The 17,907-nt window shown below is 43.4% G+C and overlaps 1 protein-coding gene across 1 annotated transcript in view; it reads right to left on the reverse strand.

Annotated features, from left to right (window-relative positions):
* MCM3 (minichromosome maintenance complex component 3) overlaps positions 1-17,907 on the reverse strand; it is a 398,684-nt gene that overhangs the window by 166,618 nt on the left and 214,159 nt on the right. Inside the window, exon 11 of the mRNA XM_044061704.1 lies at positions 15,675-15,801. Coding sequence (XP_043917639.1) covers positions 15,675-15,801 — 127 coding nt within the window. The remainder of the gene's footprint in view (positions 1-15,674; positions 15,802-17,907) is intronic.

Genomic DNA, 17,907 nt, shown 5'->3' on the forward strand with positions numbered 1-17,907 from the left:
TTGTCTTTGTGCAAGGGTGCATCCAACAATTTAGATTTATCATGGTCTGGCAAGGGCTGTTCCTTAAGCCATGCAAGCCTTCCAAGGACAGAACCGGGGACTGCTGCCCTGCAAGCAGCTTCTAGGGCTTCAAAACCACAGAGTAAGGTGTGCTTAGTTACTTAACTTGCAGAATGTATTACTCTTGTAACTCTCTAGATTCTGCACAAGCAGGAAAGGAAGACAATTTGTTTGAGTAGTTCCATGGTATGTTGCTGAAATTTTAGTATATGGAACTGGCAATTTAGTGCTCTGCTAGCAAGAGTAGCAGAGGTGTATACTTTTTTACCCCTGTCTAATGCTTGGGAATCCATATTTGAGGGGGTGGGATTCTTAGCAGAGGTTGCTTTAATTCCTTTAGGCCCTTGAGAAATTACCTCAGGATCAGCAGTAGGATTTTTTAAAAATTTGTGAGTCAGGGATTAATACCAGTCAGGTTTTCTCGGTGCAGGAGCGAGGGTGTCAGCAGTAAACAGGATTCCAGGAAAACATAGTCCTCAACATCCAGGACTGGAGGAATGGCCAGGGGTCTGTGCTGTGGAAGATCTAAGAATTCCAAGTCCCTTTTTAGACTGAGGGTAGTCCTGACATTCCCATTGGAAATGCTCCCCTAAAGTATTAAAGGTTCCCCCAAAGGAAAGGTCCTCAGGGGGAGAGGCTGAAGGAATGGAATCCTCTGCATCAGAATCCTCACAGGCAGAGCGGGGTTGCATGTCTTCATTATCAAATGAATCTGTCTCATTTGCCTCCTGTTCAGACAAAATTACTGGGGACAGATCTCCTTTTGGAAGGGGTAGCTTGGCTTCCCCTGATCAGCATAAGGTCTTCCACCATTTTAAGCAGTTGAGATGAAGGCAAGGAAGCAGGTGCCCGAAATTGAGTCGTCGGTTTCTTGGGTGTGGTTTGTACCCTGGGCCTTAGAAAAACTCTAGTTTTTGAAAGAACAGTAGACGCGAAAGAAGTCCGTTTGTGTGGAGAATCGGTAGTGCAAAGTGCTTCCTCGGAAGCTGGTGCCTTCTCAGAGGCGCAAGACCCATCCAAGGGAGATACAACCGCAGGATCCTTAGTCGAAGAGTTTTGCGGCATACCTGACTCCGAAAGAGTCTCTGTAGCGGCCTACGAATCCACATTAGTGGGCATCAGGGTCTGCGAAAGCGCCTCACTGAAGACCAGAGAACTGACAACTAGTTTAATGGAAGAATCTTCATTAAGTTTGGAACTGTGCGGGCTGTTTCAGTCTTTATCCTTATGTTTTTTCAGAAGATCTGCTGTCAGATGGCTTACCAAAGCCATATCGGAATTAGAGGACTGTAAGCGAAAGTATCTAGCTACAATAAGGGCCTGACAATTTATAATTCTGGCATTGAACAAACCACAAAAACAAAAGTGGGGAACGTTGTGGTCTGGGCTTAAGCAAGTGATGCAGTAAGAATGAAAGTCTCGGTGGGGTATTTGCTTTCCACAGGCGAGGGGAATTAACTTTCTGACATCGGTTAGTGTAAGAAAAAATGATCCCAACGGGGTACTTAGCTTTAGAAAACTTCAGCTATAATTTCGGAAGACTAAACTCAGGTAGCGGCCGACTGGCACATGTGCAATCTGCTTCTGCTCCAGGCTCTGTGACAAGAAATACTGATGTAATGGCATTAGCTGCCTTCATACTACTGACAACCTGACATCAGTCCTGAAGAGACAGCAACCGACGAAGAAATACTTAGCCTCTGGTATTCGGGCCAGCTGAGGGCTACCCTGGCAGGGATAACCCAAATGTGATGACTGCAACAGTGAAACACGAAGAACATCTGTGCTTTTCCCTAAGGGGATGACATTTTTTGGCATTGAGCTTATGGCCATGGTTCTGACACCAGTCATTGGTCTCAGCGAGGCCTTTCTGTAGGATCTCAACATCACTTGGGAAGTTAATAATGGCTCACAGCTTGCAATAGTTTGTGAACTTTGTCAGACAGAGTCCCTGTGTTGGCCTGGACTTCTGAGAAGTAGATACCAAACAGGAAAGGACCCAGGACCTATCCCTGTGGGACTCAAGTCAGACTGCCAACCAGTCAAGAGTGGAGTCAACTACTTTCACAATGTGGGTTCTGTGAGCCAGTTTGCAACCCACCTAGTGATACAGGGGTTGATGCCTAGCTTAGTGAGTTTTTCTAGGATTCCTGAGTGGAGAATGGTAAAGGCCTTGACCAGATCAAGGTAGGCCGTATGAACCACCTTGCCTTCATCCACAGCTCTGGTGACCGACTCAAAGAAGTCGACCAGGTTGAGCAGGCATGATCTACCCTTCACAAAACCAAACTGTGTGGGATCCAGAGTTTGGAGATTCCCTATATCCTTGTTTATTAGGTCCATAATGATGCGTTCTATAGCTTTGCATATCAGACTTGTCAGGCTAATGGGGCGACAGTTCCCAAGGTCTGTAGTCGTTCCTCCTTTGTGGAGAGGGAGGACTATAGCAGTGTGCCATTTGGTAGGGACAAAGCCTGAGGTGAGGTGGTGATTGAACAGGGCACACAGGTCAAGTGCCAGTTCACTCTGTAGTTAGTGTAGAACACAGCCAGGGATATTGTCAGGTCCCATAAAAGTTGTATTCTTCGCCTTAGTGCTGTTTTAAGCCTGTGCAGCAGTAATACTGGTTGCCTGGCAATCTACTAGTATTGTGATTGGTCCTTGGGGGGGGGGGGTAAAGTTGGCACTGAATCTATTGGCAATAATCTGTTGGCTCAGTATAGGAGGTATCATTGTGCAGTAGCTCAGAGCAAATCTGGGTATTGCCATGGAGATTCTTTACATAACTACAGAAGGCCTTGTGGTTGTCTTTACTAACTGCTGGAACTAGGTTTTCATAGCTAGCTTTAGAGGATTTGATGAGGGATCTCAACTTTTTGTTGAGGCTGATGAGTGAGTTTTTCCACTCTTGGGACTTCACCTTATTCTGCATAAATTTCCTCCTCATGTCAGAGTTTGTTTATGGCAGGAGAACACCAGATTGGCTTCCTTTTTATTTATTTTTTTTTTGGAGGAGAGCGTTTTGGTTCTATTGGGTATGGCGAGATCCATGCATTTGTGTGCGTCTTCATACAGTGCATTTGTGTATGATTTGGCGGTCATGCAATATTCTCCATTTGAATAGGTGCCATGAAGTTAGCCACCTCTGTTTAGCTTTGGAGAAGTTTTCATGGTGGTTACCTTTGTGTTGGGGGTGGGGGGGTGGGAGGGATGTGGATTTCAAAGGTGATTATTTTGTGTTCGGATCTAACCAGGGAGGAGTTGACTATTGGTGTATTGCAGCAGTTGCTCAAGTTAGTAATGACCAGGTCAAGGATGCTGCTACCTCTAGTGAGGGTAAGAACAAGCTTGTCCAGGGCATTGGAATTAATGAATTCCAGGAAACATTGGCCAAGTGTATTTTGTACACGAGTAGTATTCCCAGTTAATGGAGGGGTAAGTTGAAGTCACCCAATATAAGAGTGTTAGGTTGGATCCCAATATTCTCCAGGGTGCTTAGGAACGTGGAGCGAGTCTTGGGACATGGTTGGGGACCTGTAACAGGCTACGACCTGAATTGCTGTCTTACCCCATGTTAGCTGCACCTGAAGTATCTCTGATGCATTATGTTGAGCTACCAGTCTGGAGGTGTGCGCATCCTTTATGAATATGGACACACAACCACCTCTTGAGCTTCAGTCCAAGTTCAGGGGCCGTAAGGTGTGGAGCGAGTTATAGCCTGGTAGTGAAGGGGTGCTTTCTGCCACCTTGAACCAGGTCTCTGTTACAGCACAAATGTCAATGTTCACCATTTTAAATGTCAATGTTCACCATTTTAAGGAGTGCTTCGAGTGAGTGCATTTTGATAATTAGCCTTCTAGCGTTAAGCAGCATGACCCTCAGACTGCATTTGTTTGTAGCTGTTACGGTGGTAAATGCTTGTTGATGCACCACATCACAGGATAGTGAGACTACTGTCAGCATAACCAGTCTCCAAGAGTCCTTGAAGACTGGCAGGGCAGATTCACAAAGAATTTCCTTTGATAGGGAATGTCATTCTACAGTACTGGGTCCTACCGTCCCCTGTATAGTGAGGCATCCTATACGAGCTCACCAGGCTAAATCAGATTTTGGGTACATCCTGTAGGATGAAGGGCAGTCCACGCTCCAACATTTTTAATAATAATGCAATCAACTCCTATAGGATTAGAATCAAGGAAAGGGGAAACGTCCAGGGAATGAATGTGCTGGATATCCACAGGAACCACAGCATGTTTATCATATGGAGCTTGGTAATCGGTGCCATCCAGATAGCTTTGCATATGTACACCACTACTCCAATTATCTCCTCTTGGAGTAATAGTTTCCTTTTGAACAACTACTAGGAAAGAAAGTACAGTTTTGTACCTACCATAAATGTAGATGTTAGAGTGCTCATACAGCTGCAGTCATAACAGATGGGTTATCCTGCCGTCAGGCGGGTCCTCGGTAGGCCGAATTCCAAAGTCTAGGTCCGGCGTCAGTTGTCGTCGCTTCTTCCCTGACGTCAGTGCGGCAGGGGTATAAAAAAAGAGGCAGCCGACGCCATTTTCTTCAGTTTTTCTTGCCCCAGATGTCAGGTGCCCCCAGAAGGAAGGCAAACAATGTTATGCAAAAATGCAATGTTGATAAATCAAAAACAGTAGTTGCAAGCAAATACACCATAAAAGAACACCCCAAAAAGGTTATATGAAAAGTGTTTGTCATAAGGCCTATCCTAAGAGGGGATGGAGGGAGGGAAACCTGGACTGCAGCTGTATGAACACACGAACATCTACATTTATGGTAGGTAGAAAACTGTACTATGCTCATTGTGCATACAGCTGCAGTCATAACAGTTGGGTAGAATCCCAAAGCTAAGTAAGGGTGGCAGGAACTAGGAGGGGCTAGGATACCCTGCAGGACTGCTGTGGCAAAGCCCGCTCTAGATTTAGAGTATAGTGGGAGGTGATAGTGTTTCAGGTGGCTGCTTCCAAAATATCCTTGGTAGGGACCCCCCTGAGGAAGGCTGCAGAGGTAGCGGCTCTGGTGGAGTGGGATCTGATGCATGCAGGCACAGATTTTCCATGAAATGAGTAACAAAAGCGTATGCAGTGGGCTATCCCATTTTGAAATTGTCTGTTTGGAAATAGCCTTTCCTTGAGCACCTGCAGCATAGGACACAGAGTTGCTCAGATTTCCTGAATGGCTTTGTCCTGTCCAAATAATAACAAAGTTGTCTGTGAATGTCCAAAGAATGTAGTAGTCTTTCCCCTTTGTTTTGTGGATTAAGGTAAAAGGTAGGTAAGTGGATAGTCTGATTCAAAGTTACACTGGATACTACCTTTGGCATAAAGGTAGGGTTGGTTCGTAAGGAAACTCTGTCCTGATGGAAAATGATGAATGGTTGCACAGCCATGAGGGCCTGTAGCTCAGAAACCCTGCGAGCTGAAGTGATGGCCAGAAGAAAGGCTGTTTTCCATGACAAGTACTGTAACTCTGATGAAGAAGCTGACTCGAAGGGAGGAAGGGTCAGCTTTTCCAATACGAAGTTGAGGTCCCAAGCAGGGACTGGTGGTTTACTTGGGGGTTTTATATTCTTTGCCCCTCTGAGGAACTGCCTTGAGAGGATGAGAGAATAAAGGAGGATCTGTGTTGTATTGAGCAGAAATGGCTGAAGCGTGGATCTTGATGGAGGAGAAGGTAAGTCCATTGTTTAACATCTTCGCATGGTACTGTAAAATTTGAGGTATATTTATTACCCAAGGATTCTGTCCCTTTTGATTCCAGGCACAAAATAGTTTCCATTTTGCGGAGTAGGCCTTTCTAGTAGAAGGTCTTCTGGCCTCCAGAATGACATCCTGCACCTCCTTGGACAGGAGAAACTGTTGGGAAATCAAGGAATTCTCCATGCAGCTAGATTTAGAGTTTTGAGATGGCTGTGAAGAGTTTTGTAGTTGTGCTGGGACAACAGAAGAGGGACTAGAGGTAGGATCCATGGTGGGGAATGTGTCATGCTCTTCAGGAGCGGATACCAGTGTTGTCTTGGCCAGTCTGGAGCAATGAGAATCATTTTCGGCCTCTCTGCTCTGGCTTTTAATAGAACTTTGGGCAGCAGAGGAAGAGGTGGGAAGGCATAGACTGTCAATGTTGCCCAATTGAAGGAAAGTGCGTCCACTTTCCAGGCCTGCGGATGATAGATCCTTGAACAAAATTTTTTCAACTGGCAATTTCTGTGGGTAGCAAAGAGATCTATGTCTGGCTGTCCCCATGCCGGAGTTATCTTCGTGAAACCTTGAGGATGCAACTTCTATTCGTGTAGATCGGTCATATTTCTGCTAAGGTTGTCTGCCAGTGTGTTTTCCTTCCCTGGCAGGAATTGCACCTGTAGTTGAATTTGCAATTCCAGTGCTGTGTTCCATAGGTTCATGGCTTGCCTGCACAGGGGGTATGAATGAGTTCCCCCGTTTATGTACCACATCACTGTGGTGTTGTCTGTCCTTATCAATAGCTGGCCTGGATGCAGTAGGTCTTTGAAGGTCATAATAGGCTTTTGCACGGCTAGCATTTCCTTTTGGTTGATGTGAAGGTGTTTCTCTTTTCGTGTCCATTTTTCCTGAATGCACTGATCTGTCATGTGTGCTCCCCAGGCGTAGTCTGAGGAGTCTGTTGTGAGGATTTGAGTTGCTTGAGGTACACAGTAAGGAAGACCTGTGTTTCTTTGGCAAGCTTGAGCCCACCACAAATTCCTTTTGAAGGCATGGAATGAGTGGTATAATTGCTTCCAAGCTGTGGCTGTGTAGAGACCATAAGTTTTTTTAGGTACCATTGAAGTTTCCTCATATGCAGCTTTGCACATGGGATTAGTAGGATGCAAGATGCCATAAATCCCAGAGCCTGCAGGACTTTCCTTGCAGTTAGTCTGGTGTAAGTTGCCATTTTTCTGAAGTATTGAGACAGTTGCCCTTGCTCGTCTGGCGTGAGGTAGGCCATCTGGGTGGTTGTATCCAAGCTGGCATCCAGGAAAATTATTTGTTGAGAGGATATTAGTTTTGATTTCTTTTTGTTGACTGTGTATCCCAGGAAGTTCAACAGTTTTATTACAAATGCCAGGTGCTGCAGTAGTATGTCCTTGCTGTCTGCTTGGATCAGGCAGTCATCCAGATATGGGTAGATTTGTATCCCTTGTAGTCTGCAGAAGGCGATTACTGATGCCAGGCATTTCAGAACACTCTGGGCAGTAGATAAGCCAAAGGGCAATGCAGAGAATTGGTAATGGGTTGAACCTGCAAGAAATCTGAGGTATCTTCTGCAATCTTGTCTGATATGGACATGCAGGTATGCCTCCTTGAGGTCCAATGTTACCAGCCAAGACTCCTTGCCCAGCATGGGAAGAAGCTGCTGTAATGTGAGCATCTTGAATTTTGGCACCTGTAGAAAAGTGTTTAGGATGGATAGGTCTAAGATAGGTCTCCAATCTTTGTCCTTCCTTGGTACCAGGAATAGTCTGGAATAAAACCCTTGACCTTGTTCTTTTGCAGGTACCTCTTGAATTGCTTTCATGTCCATGAGAGCTGAAATTTGTTTTTGTGCCTCTGCCCTTTGATTTTGTGGCAGGTTTGGCATGCCTCTCATTTTTGGAAGGGTGTGAAAGTGGAACCTGTAGCCTCTGTCTATAATGTCCAGAATCCATTTGTCTTTTGTAACAATATGCCAATTTTTTGAGAATGTCAGTTTTCCGCCCAAAGGTGCTGCCATTAAAGTTTTGCTTGGCAGGTGTAGGGGGAAGTCATTGTGTCTGTTTTCTAAAAGACTGTGATCTATCTTCTCCACCTCTTGGGGTTGGTGCTTGCCACTGTCTGGCTCTGAAAGATCCTTGGGGTTGCCCTCTACCCCTTGGACGCCTGTATCTACCCCTTTGAGGTCTGTCCGTGGCTGGAAAGGACCAATTTTTTGAAGGCCAGTTTCTGCTGAAACGTGGAGGCTGTACCTGCAGGAAATCTTTCACTGTTTGCATTGATTTCGCTTTTTCCTCCATTTTCTTTAGCACCTCCTCAGCTTCAACACAAAACAATACATCTTTTTGAAGAGGTGCATCTAATAATTTAGCTTTGACATGATCTGGTAAGGTTTGCGCTTTGAGCCAAGCATGCCTACGTATAACAGACCCCGTAACAGCAGCTCTACATGAGGCCTCTAAAGCATCAAAACCACACTGCAAGGTATGTTTACCCACTTGCTCTGCACCATGCAATAAATCCTGCAACTCTTTTAAATCTGGTTGTTCTGGTTGTGTCATCTTGCTTTTCAGCTGAGATATCAAAAACTGTTGATACTTTAACATGTGGAACTGACAGTTTAATGCCCCCATGGTTAAAGTGGCCGAGGTGTACACCTTTTCCCCCCACCTTTCTAAAGCTCTGGAATCTCTCTCTGAAGGTAATGGGTTTTTAGCAGTAGAGGCCTTAATTCCCATGGGACCCTGTGAAATAGTTTCTGGGTCAGCAGTATGGCTTTTATATAGGAACTGGTGAGAATCAGGAACCCGGTAATACCAGTCTGGTTTAACAGGAGCTGGAGGCAAAGAATCAGGATTAAGGCTGGCTTCTGTGTACACATCATCCAATATATCTAAAACAGGAGGGGGATAGCCAGAGGCCTATGCTGGGGGAGCAGAAGAAATTCCCTGAGCCTTTTCTTGGAATCTGAGTAATCTTGGCCCTCCCAGTGAAAGTGTTCCCTCAATGTATGCATGGTTTCCCCAAAAGAGAAGTCCTCGGGGGGGAGACCGAGGGAATAGACTCCTCTGCATCAGAGTCTTTGAACGGAGAATAGGCATAATCCTGGTCCTCGGATAGTTCTGAGGTAATAGAAGCTTGATCTGAGGAAGGGCAGTCTTCCTCTAATCTGGGCCTTTTGTCAGTGGGGGGGTTGAGAACCCCTGATAAGAGTAATCAAATCCTCAGCCATTTTAAGCATCCATTTTTTAGGCATGGTGCCTTGAGAGGGTGTCTGAGGAACCTGTTTTTTGGGTTTTATGGCTGTTTTAGACTTAGTGAAGGCTTTAATAGAGAAGGAGGAAGGCCTGAAGACCCCTTGTGAAATGGCAGGCCTGTCTAAATTCTGAGTTTCCCCGCCAGGAGTGGCGTCGGTATCTGTAGTAGTAATGGGGGCAGAGGAGCCTGCGACCTCGGGTACTGAAGACACCGGTAATGCATTGACATCGGTACTCAGGGGCTGCGTAGGTGCCTCGCTGAGTACCGGAGAACTGGTAGTCGGCCTTAGCGTGATTTCAGTTGGTGGTGCGGACCTCGTATGTCAGTCCTTATCTTTGCGTTTTTTGCTCAAAACTGGAGTCAGACTATCAGACGACATAATATAATTAAATTTTTTGCCAAAAAAGTGAAGGGCGAACTCCACCCGACGCTTAGTGCGTTTGTTGAATCTAGCACAAAAACGGCAGGCCGAGACGTCGTGGTCTGGGCCTAAGCAAGGTATACAAAAAGAGTGGAAATCCTTATGCGTTATTTGCTTCCCACATGAAATGCAATTATTAACTTTGTCTGACATCGGTCTGAGGCAAGAAAAGTTTCCCCAACGGGGTACTTAGCTTTCAAGAAGACTTCGGCTGAAATACTTTCGTAAATCTCAGGAGCTGGTCGACCGGCACTTGCGAACTGCTTCTGCTTCGGGCACCGCGCGGCAAGAAAGACTGAAGAAAATGTCGTCGGTTGCCTCTTTTATACCCCTGCCGCACTGACGTCAGGGAAGAAACGACAACAACCGACGCCGGACCTAGACTTTGGAATTCGGCCGACCGAGGACCCGCCTGACGGCAGGATAACCCATCTGTTATGACTGCAGCTGTATGCACAATGAACATCTGTATAACAAGCAATACCTTCGCTGAAGGGATAAAAAGCTTGCCCTTGGTGTCTACTGTACCCAAGAATACGTTGTTTTTTTGAGGGGTTGTATTTTTTTTTTTTTTTTTTTTTTTTAACAAAAAAGTTTATTTGGCTTCATGAACTAACCAGGCCACTTCCTGAATGAGAGTATAGGCAAAGAAATAGTGAAGTCCCAAGAAAAAGACCTGCTCCGGCAGAATTCGGTCAGTCAATCTAAAATAGAAGCTGTTGTGGAAAAGGGGGGCAATTAAAATATTGCATGACAACTATAAGAATCAGAGAAGGTTAGGAAAGATTGGGAAGACTGGAAAACCAATTTACAGAGGGAACAATAGGAGGACATGTGTACGGCTTAAAAGAATGCAATAAAGCCCAGAAGGCTTAGGATTTTTGCTTGGAAGTTGTTGCATAGGTATTTTCATACTCCAAGCAAACTTCAAAGAATTTTTTCTTCAGGTAGACAACAAAGCTGGGATGGGGAAGAAAGAGCAACTGGGAACAGGATTTTTGGATGCATTGAGCTGGCAGATTTTAAAAATTCCCTGCAGAACTCTCTGGAATATTGGGGGACCGAATGTCTGTAACTGAAGAAACTGATTCTTTTGAGCTGGGACACAGGATCTGAATTGCATGCCAAAAACGCAATTACCAGAGAATGGAAATCAAAATTCAAACCAGCTGTATTTGAAGTACTGAATACTGCAAAGATGAAAGAACTGAAACTGGGATTTTTAGAAAGTGGAAGGAGACAATTACAAAGAAATGAATGCGGGAAACATACATGCAAAATTCAGGAGGAGTGAGGTTTAAGGCAAGGCAGAAATTGAGCAATTTATGTAATGCTAGACTAAATGAGAGTTATAAAGAAAGAAAACAATGTATATGTATGCAAATGAAGAAAATGTTAATAGAACAGATGGCAAACTATATTAAGTTGAGTGCCTAGGTTTTAAGGGATAATTTAAAAAAAGGTAGTAAAGTAGCCTGATGAAAGTTTTTCAGCAACTGTTTCTGGGAAGTAGGTTGGATCAGAGTCAACCCAGAATGGGTAGATTCAAATTCCTGTGACAAAGGTGAAACAAGTGTGCCAATCATTTCAATACACCAGAATCAGAGCAAAGGGCAAGAAGGTTAAGTATTATAAGCCAACCCCAAAAGCTTAGAACGTTCCGGTGTACTAGAGGAGGGAAAATGTGGAATTATGTTCCTATGTACAAAGTTAGCACAGAAGACTGATGCATTAACAGAGAAACAGCCAGCATGATCAGCATCCTGTTTTTTTTTTTTTTTGAATCTGCAGTAAAAATCTAGAGTGCGTCTCTAGGGCTAGTCTTTCTTGAGACTACAAAGACACCTCACTGAAATCCTGAGCCCTGTTCTGAGAGTTAACTATTCCAATGCTGTACAGGAAAGAAGCTGGGATTATCACTATTCCTACTACAGGCACCCTTTGTGAGCAGTTCAGATGCACCTTTGCTCCACTTTGTATGACAACATAAACTCAATGGAGAAGAGAGGGTAACAGAGTTCTGAACAGTCCACCTTCCACCTAAGAGTTGGGGAGGGAATAAAGAGGAAAGCAGGAAGTTTGCCTTAAATTGACAAGTAAACAGATACATTTCTAAGGAGGTAGGTAATGGTCTCTCTCCAAATGCCTTTTTTCTAGTCTGATAAGCCCTGGTTAGCATCCCGGGCCAATATTTAGAGGGATTAGTTTGTAATATATGAAGACGGAGAAGATTAAAAAAAAAAAAAGTTCCGCCACTTGCATGGCGGAGCAATAAATATATGCGATGTAGTAATTTCCCTTTTGGCAACCTTGCACTAACTGAAAACAAACATGGCCAACAGTGGAGTTGCGGTTCCTAAACCAGACTCCTGATCTCAATGAACCAGGCCCTGAAGTGCTGGTGGAGAGATCATCCAAGAAGGCACTATAACCCGTGCCAAATGACCTGACACTTCAGACATTAAGGGTGATGATATCACATGTTGGGCCAGAAGGTACAGCTGCAAACATTCAACTATGGCAAAAGCAACTGAAAGTTGGAGTCTGGCAAGTTTCGTAAGACATTGCCCCTTAAAAAAACAGAATCCTCAGGCCCAAGCAGGTCTACCATGTACCTTATCCACTTGGCTATTTACCAGTGTGTTTCTCCCATCTTACCATGCATCTCCTTTTTTAAAATCATCATGGAAGAAAAAACAGTCAATGTCAAAGAGGGGAGTACCTTTCAGCCCTTGGCCAACAGCTTTTGGTGCTAAAAAGTTAGTAATTTGGCTCTACTTCTAAAAACTTTCTTTCTGAAGATAAAACCAAACACACTATCAGCAAGTTTTATCCAGGTTATGTGGTCCCAACTAAGAGAGCTTATTAAAGGTGAAGTCACATTTGTTAGTAATTTTTGTGAGGGTAACATCTGGGTAGCAGTATTATCTCACAGCAAGAAGTTCCCTGGTTCGATTCTCAGCTGGGGTGCCTTCTGTGAGGAGTCTGCATTACCTCGTGTGCATATGGGTTTCCTTTGGGTGCTTGTTTCCTCCTAAACTCCTAAGACATGCAGTAAGTGAAAGGGACACTAAACTGGCCATTAAGTGTGAATGCGTATGCAAGCCTTTGTGTGAAGAACTACTGCAGCAGGGCTAGCCACCAGATGGTGCAAACCTTGGCTCTAGATGATTGCCACTGTTGAAGTGACACCCTGACCCTATGTGCAAAAAATGTGGAAAAGGGGGTTGTGGACACAAGACTCAAGACATGGTGCTACTGCTCAGTTTCAGCTGTAATAGTATAATATATAACAATGCAATCAGCTAAAGAAAACTGAATATCAGGATCTTAGTGGTGGGGTACTAAGGATGGAGTAGGCTGTTCTCTTTCTACCAAGTCCTGTATCTATGGCATGAGAAAAAACACCCAGCTTGGGAACAGCCAAAGCTCTTGTAGATGGCAGTTGCAGTAATATATACCTGCTATTTCCAATCATTTATGAATTCAAGTGCAATAGTGATCCAAGAGCCTTATGGCTATTAAAAGTTGTGAAGTAACTTATGGGCTTAACAGTGACATGCAAATTAGGCTTGTAATGGAGAAATAGAAAGAATGAATATAAAAAATTAAGAGATAGTAACTTACAATACCTTGCTAGCTCATATTTTAATACAAATACCATCTGCTGAACAAGCTTGTCATTATATACCAAATTAAGTGACTGAAATAATGTGAATTGGATGCAGATACTAGGGAGCAGACCCATCAGGTCCAACTTCTGTGGTGCAGCTTACCATAGGGGTTTAAAAATCAGAGAATGATGAACAGGTAGACACTCACTGTCCTCAGTCACAGTGATAACAGACATCAGAAAATCCAAGACGGCATCATAACCTAACTTGATGCTTCACGAAGAATTAAGCAATGCCAAGACGATCATGTGAAGACTAATAAGCTCAGACTTGGTACAAAAACAGCTGCCTAGGTACTTAAGATGTCAACTGGAAAATCTTATGTTAGAATCCTGCAAGTGCACTGTCATGAAGCTAATTCCTACAATACAGTTACAACTGTACAAAAGAACAGCGGGGGGGATTTTATAGGTTCATAGGTAGGTACTAGGCTATCGGCCCAAGGGCTTACGTAAGCCTAGCCAACAAGGTTCCCTGGCTTACGCCACCCAAGAAAGTTATTTTCCTGTGCCACAGTCAAGCAGAGACACAGAAGCGATCCCGGGGTGTATTTCCCATTTCCCATCCACTCAAGATTTTTCTTGAAGAGTGCTAATGAAGAACTTTGCTTGACATAGATGGGTAGCCTGTTCCAGAGTATGGGAAGTCTCTGGGACAGGAAACTATGCCTCCAGCATGTCCTGTTTATTGTGGTGACAAGGTTTAGGTCCCTAGAGCGTGTAGCTCAGATGGATTGGGATTTCTTTAGGTGTAGCATGTCCAACAGCTCTGGGTTTGACATAGCTTTATATGTTGGGCAGAGATCACCTCGGAGTAGGCGATATGCTATGGAGTAAAGCTGGAGTTTTCTGAGGCAGTCAGTGTAGGGCGTTTGTTTGAGGCCAGTAATCCTCTTTGTGAGGTACTTCTGTGGCCTTTCCAGCTGCTGCAGATGTCTTTTGAAGTACATTCCAAAAGGGGCGTTGTACTCTATAATGGGTCTAATAAGTGTTGAGTAGAGGGGAACAATGACTTTTTTCCTGGATGAGAACCCTTTTATGATGAGGTGTGCCATGTAGAAGGACTTCATGACTACTGTGGCGATGTGACTATCAAAGGAGAGACTACTGTCCACCTGGGTCCCAAGGTCTTATCACACATTCGGTGTTAAGTAGATTGCTGCCTATGTGGCAGTTCATGGGTACAGAGTTTTTTTTATCAAAGGGGATGACACTGCACTTTTTGGCATTGAGCTTTACAAGATCTTTGGTCCAAAGCCAAGAGAAACACTAAACAGAACTTCAGTTCCGCAGGGATACTAACAGTGGGACAGACTCAAGAACTGGTCTGCACTTTCCTACCAGCTTATTCAGCAATGGTGAAGACGCCCTCCCCTTTTTCATGTGTCTCATCTCCACATTATGCTTGAATTAAGCCAAACTACCAGGGTTCCACTGCAGTCCTCCCATCCCAAACAAGGTTAGTGTCAATGGTAGCACATCTGTAATGTTAAGGAGATAAGAACACTAGGTTCAATCCCCACTACATTCAGTCCAATACAGATACTGTAATGTATTATTGGGGTGCACTTGAAATACAAGTTTTTGAAAAGTTAAAACACTGGGCCTACATGCTGGAGATAGTTAGTTTGGGTGGCTATTAAAGAACTATGGAGTTTACAAAAAAATAGAAAAAAATCACTAGTATTCAAGCCCAATTATCCCTAGGCAATATCACACAATCATATTCAAAAGTTCCCTCCAGCTCTAAGTAGGCCAAAACAAGACAGACCACGAAAAAATATGAGGCTGACCATTCAATTATCCAGGGTTACCATGAAAGTGGCAACAATGCTATTCCACTTGACATATTGTGGAAATTTGATCCAGATGAGGGGGATGCACTAGGATAGCAATCATGACAATGCGTTATTTAACTGTTAATGGATTAGTTTCTTTAACCAGGTATTTGAGGTATGAATGGTTCTGCGAAGGAATAGAAGGTCAAAAAGGGCTGGATCAAAGACCAAACACCTCCACAAAGGAGTCCGGTCTACCTCAATAACCAAGGCCACTAATGTTTTTAGTTATGAATCACTGTGGTCTCACATTGACATAATAGTATACACAGTAATATGCTCAGATAGATGCATGCCAAAAATTGCACTATATTCAATAATGGCTCTAATGATCTAAAGGAGATGACTTTGGAAATTAGAGAAGCCCAACAGAAGACTTTCTGCACTGCTGGGGAGACTGTCAAATAATGAATCAATAACTGTGCCTAGATCACTTAGAACTTACTTGGGCCTTCCACAGGACAGAACTTTAGAAACAAAACAACTCCATGAAAACATACAAAATGTCAGTATGTAGGGTCTCAAACTATTACAGGATCATAGCCATAGTTAACAGAACACACATGGTGCAAAGAACAAAGCAGCATTACTCAATTAGAGGAAATTCAGAACATACCACAAAGAGAAAAGCAAGCTATAAGTACGCAAAATAGATTTCTCTATAGGTTATTGATAAGTTTTACACTTACTTGCGTCTTTTAGCACCATGAAGAAGACTATCATGTTTTTCATAAACTTGCATTTCTTGCTCCTCCTCCTGAGTGATATTGGGATCATCTGTGGCAAGAATTTCTACTGCACTACCCAAAGGCAGGGCTGTGATAAAATAAAATCAGTATTATAAAAACATATTTCTACATACATGCTCACTGCAACAGTGAAGTCTGCAGACACTGTCTTATCAAGTACTATGAAAGAATTCTACACAATATTGGAAATTTACAGAAAAAAATTGTTAACTTAAAATTGAACAAACAAGCAGGCTAACACCGTACAATACAATGCTGATAAGAGGAAAATAACTTGCCAGATATCCTATTTCTAAAGCACAGCTCTAAGTGCTGCTTTTCAAATTCTCATTTGCCATCCTTAAGGCATCAATGTTGCATTAGGTAGCACCCACAGAAAAAGCGGTGAAGAAATACTCTGCAGGCGAAATTACTGAAGGACAGTTTAACTATCGATAACTGCAGATGTTTGAATAACACCACTGCTACAGTATAACTTAGTCACATATTGGAATATGCTGCAGGCTGCTGCCAGGCCATCCAGTCGACTTCACTAGCCTATACAGCGCTGACAACAGGGCACATGGGATGAAGTGTATAGGGGCGTCCTTGTCTACTTGTGTTGCTAGGAAGGTCACAAATGAGTGCACGTAAAACATGTCCCCCTCTGAGGACCACTCAGAGGCACAAAAACTACCTTAAGATAAAAACAAAAATTGCCTAGAAAATATTAAGCAAAAGCAAATATGGAGTGGAAGAACTTGTACTGTGGTAATGAATTTAAACAAAATTAATTTTGTTAAAAATGCTCACACAACTGTACTATGCTCATCTTAAGGATCACTGCTTTTACCTACAATACATGAGCTACCTAAGCTGCCAAAAAGGAGTAGGGTGTGTACCACAAAGAAAAAGATGTGGATGGTGGTCCATGAAGCTGCTTTACAAATGACTTGTTGCAATGCATTCTTAGATAATGCAGTACATTGGCTGCCTTTGCGGGGTGTGCTTTAACCAGACCATGTAATCATTTTCTATTGTGGCAGTTAAATGATGCAACTTGCTAGCCACCTGGCAAGAGTTTGCTTAGAAAATGGGTTTTCCTTCCTTTCTTGGAATAAAGGTTTGCTTTCCTAAAGTCCTTGGTTTTGTCATGGTAAAACCAGACAGTTTATTATGATCAAAATGTGTAAGATCTCTTACTCCTTACTCTGGGGTTTAGTAAAGAAAACCACTAAGCATAAATTAGCGATAAATCTTGTGCATCCTTTCACAAGAATTGGATTAAGGCACTCTGCATGTAAGGGCATGCAATTCCAAAATTCTTCTGAAGTGACAGCAAACAGTTTAACAAGCAGGTAACAACTGAGACACCCTTTTAATCAGCAGCCTCAGTTTACGGAAGCTTCGGCACCATGGAGGAGCCAAGACTACCTCTACATTATTGTTCCATGGAAGGTACAGAAGCAAAACCTGCTTACAATGGCAAACAAACCACAAACAAAGGGAAGTGGACCGTAAATCAATGCACAGTAAAGTCCTAAAACAGTTTGGAAGGTAGGGGAGGGCTTGCTGTACTGTCTTCCTTGGTATAAGGGCTTCCTGTACACCTCCCCCCCCCCTTCTACCAGTAATTCCCAAAATTAGCTGCAATACCAAGTGAGAAAATGAAAGTTTTGCAGTGTGCAAGAGACCGCAAACTACAGAGATCAAGGAACTGGCATCTGACGGACACAGCAAACAATACTTGAAAGGACTGGAAAAGAGTGAAGCACCAGTACACCACTGTTTGCTTCCAAGTGAGCAATGGCAGAAATATCATTAGAAGACATGTGAAAAGAACAGCCAACTCTCAGGCCATCTCATACAATCGTAGGTTATTAAAGGTTTTACTCACCCTAAATATAGATTTCAAAGCCATTTTTTTTTTATCCATCTTTAATGAAAATTAAGTGATACTAGCTGCATGTGCCTGAACGCTGTGGGACAGGGAGGGAAAGAGTTTTCTGTAACCTAACAAGGCAGTAATGATATACACTCTAAGGAGAGCTTTTTCACAAAAAGGAAGCACACAGCTTACAGACATAATATGAATTCCCAGAGCAGAAACACTAACAGGTAAAAATCATTTGGTGGATTTTGTCCACAGCAAGCACACAATGTTTTTCAACAGTACCAACAAAGGGATCCTTTT

Source organism: Protopterus annectens, chromosome 2.part0, assembly GCF_019279795.1.
Source record: "Protopterus annectens isolate FY-2018-M chromosome 2.part0, PAN1.0, whole genome shotgun sequence".
Classification (NCBI taxonomy): Eukaryota; Metazoa; Chordata; order Ceratodontiformes; family Protopteridae; genus Protopterus; species Protopterus annectens.